At 46.1% G+C, this 17727-nt stretch overlaps 1 protein-coding gene across 13 annotated transcripts in view; it reads left to right on the top strand.

The window, feature by feature from the left end:
- Nucleotides 1-17727, top strand: part of LOC101933933 (calcium-activated potassium channel subunit beta-2) — a 245513-nt gene that overhangs the window by 202964 nt on the left and 24822 nt on the right. For 10 of the 13 annotated variants that reach the window (XM_065557712.1, XM_065557711.1, XM_065557716.1 and 7 more), the window contains exon 2: nucleotides 13420-13539. In XM_065557712.1, coding sequence (XP_065413784.1) covers nucleotides 13420-13539 — 120 coding nt within the window. Of the gene's footprint in view, nucleotides 1-12773; nucleotides 13060-13129; nucleotides 13321-13419; nucleotides 13540-17727 lie in introns of those variants that run through there. The other 3 variants (XM_042853781.2, XM_024107380.3, XM_042853782.2) reach the window with 2 other exon arrangements.

The following is a 17727-nucleotide window of genomic DNA, read 5'->3' as shown; positions in this document are numbered from 1 at the left end:
TCCTCAGTGCCTAGTCACAGGTAGTAACCACTGCACAGCAGTCCCTCCCTTATCGGTAATCTAGGGAACATATGGTAGTTGATTCAAGAACTCACTATCACTAATCTAAGAAGTAATAGTGACCAGTATAATTCAGTTCAGCATCCTCAGGCGAGGGATCATACTAAAAACTAGCTAGTGACACTAACATTCTGGGCCATGTTTGAGGGATATCAACACAAATGAGGAAGCTGGTCCAAAAAGCCCTCAAGTCAAAAGTGAGGAATTTAAATTCTGTACACTCAGCACAGAGGCTTTTAAACAGGTTCACAGTAAGCATGTTTCCCTAAACAAGAGAGGGAGCAGGAAGGCAAAAAGTTACATAGCAGAGTTAAATGGCAAGACTCAAGAGATTATTCAGATGTGTCTCTTCTCTCCCCACCCCATCCCTCCTCCCCCCACAACATGGAAATCCAGCATTAGAGAAGGAGCATAAACTCGGTAAGTAAAAAGTGAGATGGGAACTGGGAGGTTAAGAGAACTTAGGTGTGGGGAAAGTGACATGTAGCCTTATGTAGGTTGAATGCAGGCTTGCAGCACAGAGGTATAAATGTGTCACCCTTTCTGCATAGGTCTGTTTTATTCTTGCAAACACTCGGAGAAATATTAATAATGAAATACTCTGAGAAAAAAATCATAGGCAGTAACCTCAAGTCAAGACATTTTGCCTTTTTAAAAAACAAAATCCTCTTGTTTTCTGTAGCTAGCTAACTCCACCCTTATGATGGTGACCCCTCATGCCATATGAACCGCACATTTCAAACAGAGGGTGCCTTTGACCCTGTGGAGTTCCCCATTTGGGGACTACATCTTAGGAAGGTGCAGGAGGAGGGCAGAGAACAGGCAGAAATCATAGGGCAGCAACATCCTCCATCAACCTTCTTAAGCTTTTCTCAGAGGCAGCATTAGCTTACTGATAGCACCCATCTTTCTCCTCCACAATGCTGACCACCTCCCACACTTTAGAGGTGGGATTTACAGGGTTTAATGACTGACAGGAATGCTTGCTAGCATGGCACTTGTTGGTGCCAGTGGTCATGGGATGTGCTGGAGAGGGAATCCCAGCTACTTCAACAAAAGGACAAATCGGACAGCTGAAAAATGTATAAGTATCTGTGAGGGGCATTCTACATGGGAGTAATCCATGAGATCTCTTACAAGCATATACCAATGGAGTTCTGTACGCCGTCATTTGCCGATTGCTTTAATCAGCATTCAGCACTGTGGCTCATAAAATTTTGCAGATAAATAAGATCTGTTTATGTAGGTCATTGTCTTGCACTGAGGTCTGTTGTTCCTATTTTGTACCATTTGGTTGCCCTACAGTAAATGCCAGCACTGAAGTAGAGTCACGCCATTTGATACTGCCTGCGCCACTGCACGATTTAATGTGGCTGCTACCGGGGCGTTAAATGTTCCCTAAGTGGTAGCTGTCTTCCACTAATGCAGATGCATTTCCTTTAGCTAGTTGCTTTATAGCTGTTCTTCTTAGATCACGCTGGCTTTACTTCTGTTCCTCTGCATCCCTGATTTGCAGTAGTATTTATTTTCGGTTATGGCCTCAAGTAGAATCAGCTCTTCAAATGTTGGCATTTGTGTAAAGACCTGCAGGAAGAGCAGGTATTTTGACTCACGTAACTTGGGGGGGATTTTCCAAGAAATACCATCTCCTGAAGCCTTTCTTCCTGTGAACACTATCATAACAGCATGAATGCCACTGGTTTTATATGCTCACAGACTGGATATTTGTTCTTGCTGCTCTTGTATACGATGCAATAGTTTCTCTATTACAGTACTTTAGCGTGCTTTGTATACAGGTGAGTCTGATCCTGCCGTCCTTATGTAACGCCAACAGACCTCGGTCGTCAGCGGGTGGGATCGAACCTGGGGCCTCTGGAGTTTAGTTCCCGAGCCTCTACTGCACGAGCTAAAAGCCAACTGGCTGTTAGCCAAGGCTGTAGAGCAGATTCGTTTTATCTCTCTCTCTAAGTGGTCTCGGTGCCACTAGATGGGACAGAGCACCACACCCAGGAGGTGTGTGGGTTACACTTACACAGGCAAAACTGTCAGGTCGGTCTTGTGTTTAAGGAGCAGGACTGGGAGGCAGAAAATGTGATTTCCATTCTCAGCTTTGTTATTGACCTGCTGTGTGGCCTTAGAATCATTAATGCTAGGCTTAGAAAACTCCTTTTGGGCCGTCCCTTGAATCAAGCAGGCAAGATCTTAATTAACAGTAATTCCACCACTCTGTTTGGGAGATGGTTCCACACTCTAGCAAACCTCATAGCTAAGAAACTTTTCCTGATATTCAGTCTATATTTTCCTCTAAAATTTATCCCATTATCACTCTTATTTATACCCCATCCTGAACAATCTTCCTCCCTGCTTGGCGTCTCAGAACTGAGCACAGCCACAAGTGAATGTCCCTGCCTCTTCAATTAATACACCTAAAAGCTTGTGTTTGTGGGAGGGCGGGATTTGACTCCTGGTTCCAGGTTCCTGCTTTTTCTCTGGGTACCTGTGGCTAGGAACACTGCAAAAGCCAACTAGGAATACTGAATACCTCACATCACTTAATAGTAACAATTCTGTCCAAGTAATAAGTGGTATTGATGGTCTCTTCATCTGGAAGGATCATGATTGCAGTGCACAAAGTGAAGGGCAGGGAAGAGTAGCAGATTAAATTGAGGGCTAGTGGGGAATCCTCAAGGCTTGAGGGACAGAGAAGACTCCCTTTGGGAGGAAAATGACTTGTTCAGTTGGGAAATATTAGGACTGTGCATCCAAATACTTCATAACCTGGATAATGAAGGAAATGGCCATATTCAGGCAAACCCAAACAGTTCAGTGATTATATCTTTATGCGGATGCATGGTTTTCATAGGCCTTTTAATACCTCAAGGAGCCATTTATGGTGTCAAATGAACACAAGTGCTGATCTTTTTGCAGATTCCCCACTATCCAAGATGTGAAATGCCTTAAGGAGAATTTATCTCATTATTTTGGTGCCATAAATAGCCCACTGAGGCCTCAAAAGAGCCTATTGTTGTCAGAAACCTGAACACAGGCAAACCTCAGACAAACATCAGCCTCTCGCGCCTTCCTAAAACATTACCCGCACTATCCTTCTCAGGCTCTATACAAAGGTGAAGAATTAAAGGCAATGGGCATTAGAAGCCCATCCAGACACTTAAATCTAGCCTTGAGAAGCAATGTGGCATGAATATAGTGCCCTGTGTAATATGCCAGTGAGTTATCTAATGATTTTTCAGGGCTGCTCCCTAGAATCACAGTGGGAAGGGCATTGGCCTTGCAGCAACAAAATGATTCTTAGGAATACTCAAGCAGTGCGATTGTTCTTTATAAACTGTTTGTGGCGGGGGGAGGAAGCGTCAGAGATCTCTGAATCTTGTTTGACTCCTTGTCACCTTCCCAGTGTATGCCATATGCTAAGGAGACCCTCGTGACCTTGAGTCCATGCAAATACACACACAAATAGCATTTTGGGACCACATCCTCCACTATGGCAGTGAAGCCAAGAAGAGGGAAAACAAAAGTACCCTTTTTTGGCTGCCTGATCCTTAAGCCCTCCAGACACCAGGTCAGTCCCCAATATAAATTAGAGCAGTCATCAGCTACCATTCCCTCTCCTACACTTAGCATAATGAAGCTCACTGTTCAGGAGCTACAGAGATGGTAATTGATGTGAGGTAATTGATGAACGGGTTCAAATCAAATCAGAACAGCTTCCAATCTTCATTGTAGTTATAGCTTGAACCGTGGGCAGGGTTTCTAGTGAGAAATGAGCCTGTGTGATTCTACAGGAAGTAATAGGATGGAAATGACTCCTAAGATCACTGAGTCTGTCTCCATTGCAGTCCCATATGGAGGACAGGACAGAGCACATATTAAACTGACACCACACTACGTTTATTCTTAGCCACAGGGCCGGCTTTAGGCCAATTCAACCAATTCCCCTGAATCGGGCCCCGCCCCTAAGAGGGCCCCGCGCCCAAGCCCCGGTACGGCGTACTGGCAAGAGCCAGTGTGCTGTACCCGGGTGGCCCGGCTTCCCCAGGGAGCCCTAGGCCCTTTAAATTGCCACCAGAGCCCCACTGCTGGAGCCCTGGGGTAGGGCTGCGGGCCTCTGGGGGCTATTTAAAAAGTCCGGGGGTTCCGTTGTTTCTACCGCCCCGGCCCTTTAAATAGCCATTGGAGCCCCGCCGCTTCCCCAGGGCTCCCGCGGCTATTGAAAGGGCTGGGGCGGTGGAAGCAGGGGATCCCCGGGCCCTTTAAATAGCCCCCGAACCCCGGGCTGCTGCTACCCCGGTGTGGGAGGGAGGAGGAGGAGGGGGCACTTACCATACAGGGTGGGCTGTACCCACACCCTCTGCCCGCACCAGCCCCGCATCCCCTGCCTTGCCCGCAGCCAGCTCCTGTCTCCAGCCAGCCCTGCACCCCCTGCCTGCAGCCAGCTCCTGCCACACCCCCTGCCCTGCACCCCCGTCTTGCCTGCAGCAGCCCTGCACCCCCTGTCCTGCCCGCACCAGCCCTGCACCCCCGTCTTGCCTGCAGCAGCCCCACACCCCCTACCCTGCTGCTGCCCGCAGCCAGCCCCTCACCCCCTGCCCACAATCAGCCCCTGCCGCACCCCCCTGTGGCCCTGTCTCCAGCCAACCCCTGCCGCACCCCCCTGTGGCCCTGCCCAAAGCCAGCCAGCCCAACAGACACCCCTTCCCGCAGCAGCTCTGCACCCCCTGCCCTGCCTGTAGCCAACCCCGCACCCCCTGCCCTGTCTCCAGCCAACCCCTGCCGCACCCCCCTGCCTGAAGCCAGCCAGCCCACCCCACACACCCCTGTCTCCAGCCAGACTCGCACCCCTTGCCCTGCCTGCAGCCAGACCCTACCTCCAGTCAGCCCTGCCCTGCCTCCAGCCAGCCCCATGTCCAGTGGTGCCCTGCAGTTCCCAGGGCATAACCCTGCACACCTACTTCAATGAGGGGGGCAGGGAGCAGCTGGGACCCACACATGTGCACACCCCCCAGGGATTGTGAAACGGAGCTCATTTCTAGTTCAGGCCCATCTTTTTAAAAAAGAACTTTAGGTAGGGTTAACATACATCCGTATTTTCCCGGACATGTCAGACTTTTTGGTTCTTAAATTGCCATCCGGGAGGAAATACGGACGTATGGTAACCCTACTGGTATAAAAAATACATACTGTGGCACATCCCTTAAATCAGAACTTTTTATAGGGAACCGGTTGCTAAGTAATGAAAGGCTTTTTTTACATGTTTTTTTTTTTTTAGTCATCCCTGCCGGGGCCCCGCCGAAAATGTTCGAATTGGGCCCCGCATTTCCTAAAGCCGGCCCTGCTTAGCCAAGAGGCTTAGAAGAAGCCATGGCAATTCTGAAAGGAACTGAATGGAACATTAGTTGGGTTTAAACATTTGAAAAATGTGTTCAGAAACTGAATCCCTCCCCCACCTTTCTGTCTTTTACCACATCCAGTTGAACTCTCTCAGCCTCACTCAGTGGCCGCTCCTACCTCTCTGATCTCATTTCCTCATTCTTCCTTTCACTCCCTGCATTCCCTCTCTCTTTACTGTTTCCTTCCACTCCCGCTCCCATTCTCAGCACGAAACACTTCCCCCATCCATTCCGCCAAACACATTCTTTCTCCCACCTCAAACCCTGTTCTCCCAGGAATCTTTCGTACCTTGTTCTCCTTGCTATCTCTTCCCCTGAACTGTGCTACCACATCTTTTCTTGTCTTTGGCTGTCTCATATTAAACTCTTTTTGCCTGATCATCAAAAGCACCGTTAAATTTGCAGCACTGTACCCTGTTATTATTGGTTGTAATGATGACTTGCGTGCTGTTGAATTGATTTGGGCTGTAGTGGGAGTGTATTTCCAGTTACTGTCATGGTAAATGACAGAAGTTTTAGGACTGTTTAAAGTTTAAATGACATTAAAGTTCATGGGAGTTTTGCCATTGACTTCAGCAGGAGTGGGGACTTAGTGCATAAATGCTATCATGACATGATTACAATGTATGTCCATTTCCCTCTAATGGATTAATTCAGAGCTGCTCAGCTATGTGTCACAGACCCTATACTGGTGAGAAAGATTCTCCTTTCGCTGTGCTTCTGAGGCAGGAGGATCTGAGTTCCATCCCTGACACTAGCTGGAAGTGCCAAAGGACTATTGTATGCAGCGTAGTGGCAACAATGAAGTTCTAGGCAGCTACCGATGTTTCACACTATATTTATACCAAGGGTGTACAAATGTGAGCTGAAGTTATTTTCTACTTCTGAGGTGCGTTTGCATGTTGCTACCTGTGCACACCATTTAAATGGAGATAGAAACTGCTGAAGTCAACATAATATTTCCCTTGAAGTGTGAGTATATAATAATTACAGCCCTGTGACATCACAACTGTGAGGATAATACCCACAGTGGGTGCGTGTAACTGCTGTATTGCCTCCCCCATGTTCAGCAGTAGCCAAATTTTCCATGGATAGTTTGCTGCCTCCCTAGGACAACAAACAGATCTGAAAGACGTGAACTAAAAAGTTAATGTTCTTGATATTAATCACTTGATAGAAAGCAAACATTACTCCTCCGTGCTTTGTTTCCTCTTTCTAGAGGAGCTAATGACAGCACAGAGCAATTTTGTTTCATAGTCAAATTTGCAGTAAGATACTTTATTTACATAGCTGCTGACCAAAATTGAAACCATTTATCTGAAACATTTTCTCCACAGCTAACTGAAGAGCAGAGGCCCAGTTCTTCCACCCTTACTCATGTTAAGCAGTACCTTAAGACTAGCGCTGAGCAAATAATTAATTTTTTTTCGCTTCAGTGGCCAAAAAAAAAAATATTTGTTTCATTTCAAAATGAAATTGATTTTTTTCGTTTGTTTGTTTCTCTCATCAAATGAAAAACCAAAAAAATTTGTTCAGGTTGAATGAACCATTTGCACATAATTTTGAAATGACATTTTCTAAATGTCATGTTGATTCAAAACAAAATGTTGAAACAGTTCATTTCAAAAATGGTGAAACAAACCATTAACATTTCTGATTCCCCCCACCTTATTATTTTTTTTTTTTTGGCTGAAACTTATTTACCCAAAATCAACCCAAAGTCATGAATAGTTTTGGTGACTCTCAAAATGCATTTTTGGCGCATCTCAAAATACATTTTTTTGGCAAATTTGCTACTTGCCAAAAAACATTTCGCCCAGATCTACTTATGCCACGGTAGTGCCATTGAAAGCAGCAGGACTGCTCCTGGAGAATACTGCTACTCATTCTGCATGAGGGTACCAAAATCTACCCCTAAACAAATGCACAGGAAAGGGAGTAAATGTAACACGTACTTGAAAACACTAGTGGGAGTTGGACTCCATTTTAATGCTGTTGATAGATTGCTTACTTTGGTACACCTTGAGCTCCCCCAGACCCTGCCCTGGAACAGTGGTGATTTAAATAAAATGGAACCCTGATCCCAAGGACCAGTTGGATTTTGCAAAAACCAAAACACGGCCTCCCTTTCCAATCTCCATATTAACCCCATTGAAATAGGAACATAAGAATCGCCATACTGGATCAGACCAAAGTCCTTCTAATCCTGTCTCTGAGAGTAGCCAGCAGCAAGTACAAGATACTGCTTCAGTAGGCAGATGTTGGATAATCTTCCCCACAGAAAGTCTCTCCTAACTCCTAATAATCAGAGATTGTTTTAAGACATGATCTTGATGGTTTATATCCATTTGAAAGCTCATTTTCTTCTTAGTAGATACTATTTTATAAATTTGGAGATGGCTGTCATTCATACAAATGTCCAGTCCCTCTCTGAATCTTGCTAAATTCTAAGCCTCCATAGCATCATTTGGCAATGAGTTCCACAGTCTCATTACGTGTTGTGTGAAAAAGTATTTCCTTTTATCAGTGGGGCTGCTCCAATACTATGGGGACATTATTTTGCAGCTTTGGGTGATAAGGACTGGGATTCACAGTCCAATTTGGGGGGGGAGGGACGTTTAGTGCAAGGGAAACAAACGTGTTGTCTAACCAAACCACTGAACCAGCATATATTAACTTAGTTTCAGATTCCTCCATGTGAAATGTTTCTTTTCCCCTAAAGGCCTTCAGAAGAAGGATCCTGGAGATTTCACACTCCATTGTTCCTGTGAAAGGATTATAACTTATAGGTGACCCTTATAGCTAAAGAAAACACTGAACCAAGTCACTTACATCTGACCTTTGGAGTGGCTGCTGTGATGTCATTACTGTAACAATTTTACACAAGATTAGGCATGTAATTATCTGTTAAATAGTGAAGGGTGGCTTGGATTGCCCAGCTAATGAAGCAGGCAGCATTAATGATATCACATATGGGTAGCTCCAAGGCACTGGCATTCTGAAACATTCTGAAATCCTTCAAACTCTTCCAGAGAAAAAGACCTCTCCTTCCTTCCCATACACCCTTCTGTGCATTGCAGCCACCCCCCTCCACTTTGAAGGCTGCCATCACAAAGCCTTCACTCGGACTAGGTGAGTCAGGAGATGTCTAGCTACCTGTGGTGATGCTGCTACTGTTCATCCTACCGGAGAAGGACTGTATAACGAATGCAGGCAGCATGAGCTGTGTATCACCTCGACTGTATGCTCAGCTGTGTTTAGTTTAGAGCAAAGTCTGTGATAACCAAGCTCCTCCAGGTCTCCTAATGACTATGGCAGTGGTTTAGGCTATATCAGCACAGCGTCCAGTAGGTCCAGCTGCGTCACTCAGCTGCCCTATTACAGTACTTTTAGTTTTAGCCGTTCACACACCATGTGTAAGTTTACCTTTCAGTAAGTGACACCAACAGGAGTGATAGGACTGTGTGTGAACAGAACCTTAGAGGCCTTCCTCCTGAAGATTTCAATAAGTCCTCACAACTGCTTCATATGAACAGACTGAGTAAACCGATGCGCAGAGGGCCAGACCTCAGTTTATAACAGTGGACACTAAATATGGTACTGGATGCCACAATTTTCTGTTTGCTAGCTGATGTCCCCAATGTTAGAGGCCATTTTAGTCAACCTGAGTGTTATAGGGCTTGTCCACACTTAAAACGCTACAGCAGCACAGCGGCACCATTTTAGTGCGTCAGTGTAGACACTACCTACACCAATGGGAGGGGTTCCCCATCAGCGTAGGTAATCCACCTCCCAGAGAGGCGGTAGCTGCATTGACAGAAGAATTCTTCCATCGGCCTAGCAGTGTCTACACAGGGACTTAGGTCAGCTTAACACCACCACTGAGGGGTGTGGATTTTTCACATCCCTGAGCGACGTATTTATGTTGGCCTAATTTTCTAGTGTAGACCATGGCTTACCCAAGGCTGCACAGTGAGTCACTAGTAGAAGAGCCAGGAATAGGACTCAGGAGTCCTGTATCCCAAATTCTCTACTCTGATGGCCAGGGGCACTGGAACAATTTGTACAGTGCGGGTGCTGAGAGCCATTGAACCAAACTGTAAACCCTGTATATAATGGAAACCACTTCAAGCCAGGGGGTGGGGTAGCACCCCCAGCACCTCTAGTTCCAGCACCTATGCTGACTGCTTGAAAATTCTCCTTATTGGGTCATCATATCGATTAGATGCTGGTAGCTACTATTTTGTCCTCCAAGCCATAGTTATTTTAGTCACAAATGCCTTTTCTTATACATTGTTCCCCTAATACTTGACTATGGTTTTTTGCTCAGGTGAAAAGGAAAGAAAAGACTGTTTAGGTGTTCAGATACCACAGTGACAAGCGTCAGGGGTTAAAGTAAGGAGACTGGGAAAACACAGCTTCCTTTCTTCTTCCTTGCTTGTTTAAGCAGTGCTGTCCCTCCTCTTTGGCTGGTGCAAAGAGCTCCCCTTCCTGCCTAATCTGTGTCCACCCATGAGTGTGATACAAAGACTTAGATTATTTATTTATTTTTTGGTAGCGCCAAGGAGCCCCAGTGATGGACCATGATCCTAGTGTGCCAGGCACTGTACAAACACAGAACAAAAAGATGGTCCCTGCCCCAGAGGAACAGATGGATTTTATTCATTTCAATGTGATTTTGAGGGTGCTCAGTGCCAAAAGGCCAACTCACTGGTATATATTGTAGCTTTTTATGATGTCACCCAAGGCCTAAATAGGCAGAATGTTTCGGTGGTGGTTTTTAGAGAAGGGCCTCCTTCTCTCTAAATTTCAAGCCTCCTTCCCACTCCTCTGCAAAGTTTGGGGTGAAAAGACCCAGAATTTTGGTTTGCCCCATTCCAGGGATAGGGGTCCAGCTGTGAAATTCTGATCCAAATCCAGATTTGGATTCCAGCCCTCTCACCCTTCAAGCTGAATTTCAGCTCAGATCCAGCACTGTTTTTCCCCCTCCAAATCCATCTCCATTAGTTCTAAGCATTCACCCAAGTTCACAGCTATGCAAATACATGAATCAGCCCTTTGTGAGACTTTGTAGATGGTGGCGTGACAGCATTTTTTTTTACACAAACAGCGCTCTGGAATGCATGCGCCCCCTCACTGGAAACCACAAACAGCCGAGTTTATTTCTCAGTGAGCTAGGGAATGGCCACTGTGATACAAAAAGGTTCTACATTAAGGCACTTAGAATCCAGACTATTTCATTTTTATTATTGAATCCTGCTCCATAGTGCGATAAATGCACACAGTGCTTTACAAATCATAGAATGAGATATGGCCTCTGCCCAAAGGGACTTCACAATCGAGGGCCCGATCTGGTGAGATGCTGAGCATCATTAAGTCACCTGTTTGTAAGGATGAGCGTTCAGAACCAATTGAGATATAGTTAGGCTGGGAAGGATTCGCTTTTTATCCGTGAATGTTGGTAAGCATTAATTTTACCATATGCACACAAAGCGACAAAAAATATTTCCGTTGATAAATAATATAGGCAAATTAAGAAAAATTCTTCTTGAGAACTTATTAGGGATTGATTAAAGGATATTTACTTTGTATACTTTGACAGGTGAGGTTGACAATTTGTGCTTTAACAGAGGGATAACAGGGGGGAGGGATAGCCCAGTGGTTTGAGCATTGGCCTGCTAAACCAAAGGGTTGTGAGTTTAATCCTTGAGGGGGCCATTTAGGGACCTGGGGTAAAAATCTGTCTGGGCATTGGTCCTTCTTTGAGCAGGGGGTTGGGCTAGATGACCTCCTGAGGTCCCTTCCACCCCTGACATTCTATGAACTGTTAAAAAGCTTTAACTCTTTAAATCTTAACATCTACTGTCATTAAATAATTGTCTAACTCCCACCACCACCACAATTTCCTACAACTGTGAAAATTTAAACCAATAAAAAATGTTAAATGCATAAAACCCATAATTTGGTGAAACTGTGAAAATTCAAATAGATAAAAAAAAATGCTTAAAAATAAACATCCATCAAAATGATAAAGAAGTAAATTGGATCCTGGCAAACCTCGGTATAGATGAATTAAAAAAGAGAGAAGTGAGTCCAAACCAAATCCCTAGATCAAAACTTCTTTACATTTCTCCCCTCTTTAAATCTTAAGCTCTGAAAATGAAATGCTACTGGTATCATGCCCTGCTGTAGAAAAGAGAAAGCCCTGTGCAGCAGTTGTGCTCTGGGAGTGTTTAGGGAAATCACTGATTAGAAGGCAGTAGGAAGAAGCTATGGCAGGAGGAGGACAGAGAGCCTGCTTGGCAGACATGAAGTGGGAGGTTGTGCCAGGCTGGCAGTGGGTTGGGGGTATGAACGAAAGCACAAATCTTAGAGTGGGAGCATTTGCTGAAGGGAGTGTAGATTAAGGGGACAGTAGGAGGAAATTAATTGGAGCCCATTTAAAAAACAAAGTCCTTGTTCTGCTTCTAAGACAACCATGACTGTATCAGCTAAGCAGGTTTGGAACAATAAAGCCTTTTAAAGCCTGTAGTGATATCAGATACACTTCCAAAAGAATAAATAGCTCCAGGTGCTGGAACTCTGTCTTTACTCAGGCGAAGTACCCACTGGGAGTTTTGACTGATTTAGGGTTGCAGGACTGAAATCTAGTATCAGAGGGGTAGCCGTGTTAGTCTGAATCTGTAAAAAGCAACAGAGGGTCCTGTGGCACCTTTGAGACTAACAGAAGTATTGGGAGCATAAGCTTTCGTGGGTAAGAACCTCACTTCTTCAGATGCAAGTAATGGAAATCTCTAGAGGCAGGTATATATCAGTGTGGAGATAACCTCGTTATCTCCACACTGATATATACCTGCCTCTAGAGATTTCCATTACTTGCATCTGAAGAAGTGAGGTTCTTACCCACGAAAGCTTATGCTCCCAATACTTCTGTTAGTCTCAAAGGTGCCACAGGACCCTCTGTTGCTTTTTACAGGACTGAAATCTGTTTGTCTTTAAGGTGCCACCGGACTCCTTGTTGTTTTTGTGGATACAGACTAACACGGCGACCCCCTGATACTTGTAACAGATTCATAACCTCTTAATTAACATACATCATGTTGACGTGCTGGGGAAAAGGTATAATGCTGGCAGAGACTCTCACCAGAAAGATCAGCCTGTGGATGGTCTTCGCCTGATCTTATTAATCATGTTTGTTACATTAGTGCCTAAGAGCCAGCTAAGAATCCTGGCGATCAAAGAGTTAATCCATTACATGAGCAATAGAAAAAGGAAAACAAACTGTCCTCAACATTTATTCTGCATGCATCAATGGAGCACCTAGTCAAGTTGCTATGATTCTCTCAAGCAGCGCCAATCAGAATGCCAGCCGGGAGAGGGACTGTAACTGCAGTTAGATTTAACTACGAGTTTGGTGACAGATCAATGCATTCTGAATACACCATGGGCTCACGTAATTATTTAAAATCTATGGCTGCTTCGAACAAATGTATCAAGAGGTCTTGGGCCAGGGAGGAGAGCAGGCAAAAGTGATGGGAACAACAAAAGATTCCAGCCTATTGTTTAGCCAACGCTTGGAGTTCACTCCAAGGTGAAGTTTTCATTTTCAAGAGTGTGTGCAAGGGTGATCCAACAGCAAAGCAAGCGTTTGTCCAGGCAGTAAAGCACAGGCAAGGAAACGACATCTTATCTCTGATGTGAGCCAGTGCTAGCAAAACAAATGAGAGAGAAAAAAAAGTAGAAGATAAAGCTCCTGGAAGGGAACAGAGAGGGCATCTCTGTTACTTTACATATCGCCTCGAATAATCAGAAGGTCCACCTCCTCGGACCAGAGCCCACTGAACACTGCCAAGTGGGTAGGAATCCAGGCCCGGGAACTTAGCATGATGGACACAACATGGTTTGGTGTGTTTCAAATGAATACTGACAGAGACTATCCCTCTCCTTCTAGGTCCTTCCGTCATCCCTCCAAGACCTCCACAGTAAGGAAAGGCACCACTGGGCAATCCTCTAAGATGTTTATTTGGACCAGTGGCCGGACCTCCACATCTTACAGACATGACGAGAAAAGGTAAACTGCAATGGCACTTACTGTGTTTTGTGGTTTTTAAACTGGGGTCTCTCTGAAGCGTCAGACCCTGGCTTTCCCAAGGTGGTTGTGAAGTGGGAGGAGGGAAGGATGCAGGAGGCCATTGCCCCCGAGTGTTCCCCTGCCGGAGACTTCTTGATAAATGGAGGGTGTTTCTGATACAGCACCCCAAAAGGGGTCTGATCAGACATGTTGGAGGTGTGTTTAAGGTCCTTCTTGCCCCCACCCCCACCCCGTCACTAGCACTTGGAGTTCAGTTCTGAGGCTGGCACACCCTGAACCTTTTTACAGATATGCTAGTCACCACACATGAGCACAACCCCACCACCACCACCAAGGCTAGCAATGACATTCTGTTTTCTGCAAGCAGCATGCTTCCAGTTACCATTGCTCGAGCAACACTCTCCCCCAACACTTTGGCTGTCCAGCCCAGAATGCCCCCCTAAATAAATTCCATGCATCTCACTGGTATGATGCACATGCTGAAATTAGAGAGTTGTCATAGACTCTGTGTGTGTGTGTGTGTGTGTGTGTGTGTGTGTGTGTGTGTGTGTGTGTGTAAATAGAGAGGACATGCAGTACAGTATTAGATTTTTGTTTTGTAATTTTGACAATAACAGTGTTAATTTTTAAGCATTTTTTCAATTTTTATTTCCAATTTAAATGTTCACAGTTAAGCATTTTTTCAGTTTTTATCAATTTAAATTTTCACAGAAATTATGGGGGGTAGTCAGACAATAATCACGTAATGGCAATAGCTGAGATTCAAAAAGGTAAAGCTTTATAACCATTAATACACAGATCGTCAACATCACATGTCAAAATATACAAAGTAAATATCCTGAAATCAAACTGTAATAAGTTCTCAAGCAGAATTTTTCTTACTTGCCTATCTGTAAATTTGGATAGAAATATTTGTGTTAGTTAGTGCATGTGCAGGAAAATCAATATTTGCCGACATTTACCAATACAAATCTAATCCTTCCAAGCCTATATGTATTGCACAATCACTTAGGGCATGAGAGTGAGCTAATTATTATGAAAAGGCCAGCTCATTTGAGTGGTGCTGGTGGAGGGGATTAGTTGAAGGAGACAAAGGAATAGCGCAAGTTACTAGAGTTCCGTCAGCAGCTAGGAATTACGTACAAGAGAATGAAAGGGAAGGAGGGGAGAGGTTTAAAGTCCATAGACAAAGGCAGTGCTCAGTTGAGAATGAAAGAAGTTAAATATCACTGATGAGAGAACAATTGTCTGCTAGTGCCCAACCTCATCCATCCAAAACCTCTCCATTTGTAGTGAGATTTGCCAGGCGACCTGTCTCGGCAGGCATTTCCCTTTTTCCTCTCTCCTCCATCGCCCTTGCACTAAAAATGTTAAATGTATTCACAAAACTATTAAATGTAATCACAAAAAATCAGCCCTTGCTTAAGCAAAAACAGAGGTAAATGCATCCACAACCCCAGTGGGTTCTACTGGGATATTATTGTGGCTGGCCGGCCTCTGCTTTGGAAAATGTGCGTGTGGGGTAAGGTGCTCAACCTGCACCAAACCTACTGAGCTCTTATTTTGGTGCTTAAGTGGGAGCTGAGCTCGTCTGAAAATCTGGCCCCATGTGGATCCTGTGCTGTTTTGAAAATCTGGTCCTATATAGCTGTATTTTTGTAAAATATTTAGGGGGAAATTTTCAAAGGCAAAGAGGCCAGTATTGCACCCAATTCCCATTGACTACCAGTGGGATTATGGCATTTTCAAAGACACTGCCCTTTGTGCCTTTGAAAATGTCCCCCTTAAATACTTATTGGTCTGAAAAAATACATTCTTCTGTATTTATACCCAGAACTGGAAAGGGCTGTCCAAGGTTAGCCTTGTTAGAGACATTTACAGGAGATCTGATTTAATGAGCCCCACACAACTCCGACGGGCTCTTACTGATGTTGTCAGTGCTCAGTGATTTTGACAATCAGACCCTTCGTACCATGCTGCAAAGAGACACAAACAGCCAGTTCTTTCCGGCACTAGGTAGTTATTCAGCAGTCAATGCCGCCTGCATCCAGGGTCGGATATATGCTGTAACACAGCAGCACAGATAATCCAGGAGTCTGAGGGAGTGAGACACCGTCTACAGTACGCCTTGGTTACATTCATTATATTCTGCTTCATAAGGAAACAGCAGCAATATGGGCCCAATGCTATTTCTATTCAGTTCAATGGGCAGGGTGACCAGACGTCCCATTTGTAAGCTCGTCTACAGGTGTCTTGAATTATTTTTTAAAAATGGGCAAATGTTTCCATATTTTCTGTCTCTCCGCCCTGCATCAGTATTGGTGGGTCCTGCTGCTGGCTGGATCCCTGCTTGCCAGCTGCCCACCCACCAGCGATGAGTGGGGAGGGGGGTCCAGTGGCCGATAATGGGGGTGGGTGTGCAAGGCTGGTGGCGGGACAAAGCTGGCCACTCCTCCTGCTGGTCCATCAGCACAGCCCCTGCTGCATGTCGGCTCTTGGCCAGCAGGACCCTGCCCCCCATCCCATTTCCAGACAGCACTGGCTGCGCACTGTGAGCTGCAGTGGCTGGTGAGTGCAGGCAGGTGCCAGGGGTCAGCCAGTTACGTGTCACATCGGCTGCACACCCATCAGCCCTTTACATGCTCCCCCTCTCGCTGTCCCCTCCCTGCTTTGCCCCTTCACACACGCCTGAGCCCTACTGCTCCTCCATATCCCTCCCCCTCAGCGGGGCACATCCGGCTCCCAGTGCTGTGCAGAGAACCAGCCCCCAGCTGGAGTGCTTAGCTCACCAACAGCTTGGCTGGCAGGTTCCTTCGTAGAATCATAGAATATTAAGGTTGGAAGAGACCTCAGGAGGTCATCTAGTCCAATCTCCTGCTCAAAGCAGGACCAACGCCAACTAAATCATCCCAGCCAGGGCTTTGTCAAGCCGGGCCTTAAAAACCTCTAAGGATGGGCCAGCGCCCCGGGAAAGCCCAAGATCCTCTGGCCCAGGGAACTGGCCAGGAGGAGCCAAGCCCTGCATGTGCCAAAGCCCCACACAGCAGTAGCACGGGGAAGCCTCCCCCCCCTTCAGCTAAGCTCTGGAGTGGTGGTGGGGGGAAGTGATTTCCAGCCTGGTCATGCCCCGAACCTGCAGGCTCCACAGCTGTTCTCCGAGCAGGGGCTTAGCACCCTGTTCTCCCACACGCTCTGATTCCTTCTCCCAGGGAGTGCGGGGCTGCGCCGTCCTCTAGGCACCCTCCCCTGCTGAGACACCTCTCTGGCCGGGTTTGCTGAAGCCTTTGCAGTCAGGTTCCTTGGGCCCTGGTGCACAATGCATCCTTAGGGCTTAACCCCTTCTTGCCTGCTGTGTAGCCGGGGGACAGGAGGCGGCTGGGTTATGTCAGTGGCCAGCAGCAGCCTGGAGGTGTTATCTGCCTTGCGACTCAGTGCGGGCAGGAAGGGACAAGCTGCTTCCAGCTGTGGGAGTGGGGGCAAGGGGAGAGAGAGATGAGCTCTGCAAAGACATGGGCCAGGTCATCCCTTCCCCCACACACACACTCCCCTGTGGCTGGAAGCAGCTCCCTTCCCTTCCCTCCCACACAGTGCCGAAAGGCTGCTGTTGGCTACATTCTGGTGTGAACCCTGGCAGAAATCTGGGGTAGGGGGGCCTTGTGAACCTGCATGCCCCCCCCATATGTTGCCTCGGGAAGACGTTGCACCAGGTACCAGGAACAGCGGGTCCGTCCCAGAAGCCCAGCCAGATATGGAGGGCGGAGAGCACCGGCCAGAGAGGGTCAGGTCGGTCATCCCCACGTGTGAGAGAGGTGTATGGGAGTGTGTGTGTGTGTCACCTCTCCCTGTGTGAACCCTAAAGCCTTAAAGATAAGAAAGTAAGTAAAAAGAATCCCACTACACAGTATTTCTTTTTAACAGGGGCTCAGTCAACTTGATGTTAATTTGAATGTTTATACTGCATAGTTCTGATTGATTGTCATTGAACCCACTTGAATACGAGTAATTTTACCAAGTGCCCTGTATTTAGCATAGGGAAATATGTTCACCCTATCAATGGGAGTTTTGCCATTGGCTTCAGTGGGAGCAATTAATGGCCTTCTGTGATCAGCAGCTGCCATTACACATACAACAGTACCCTTCCTCTCTCTCGTTGCACTGGCAATACTG

Source organism: Chrysemys picta, chromosome 9 (genome assembly GCF_011386835.1).
Source record: "Chrysemys picta bellii isolate R12L10 chromosome 9, ASM1138683v2, whole genome shotgun sequence".
NCBI lineage: Eukaryota > Metazoa > Chordata > Testudines > Emydidae > Chrysemys > Chrysemys picta.
The sequence above is the reverse complement of the archived record's forward strand: the minus strand, read 5'-3'. Positions and strand labels throughout refer to the sequence as shown.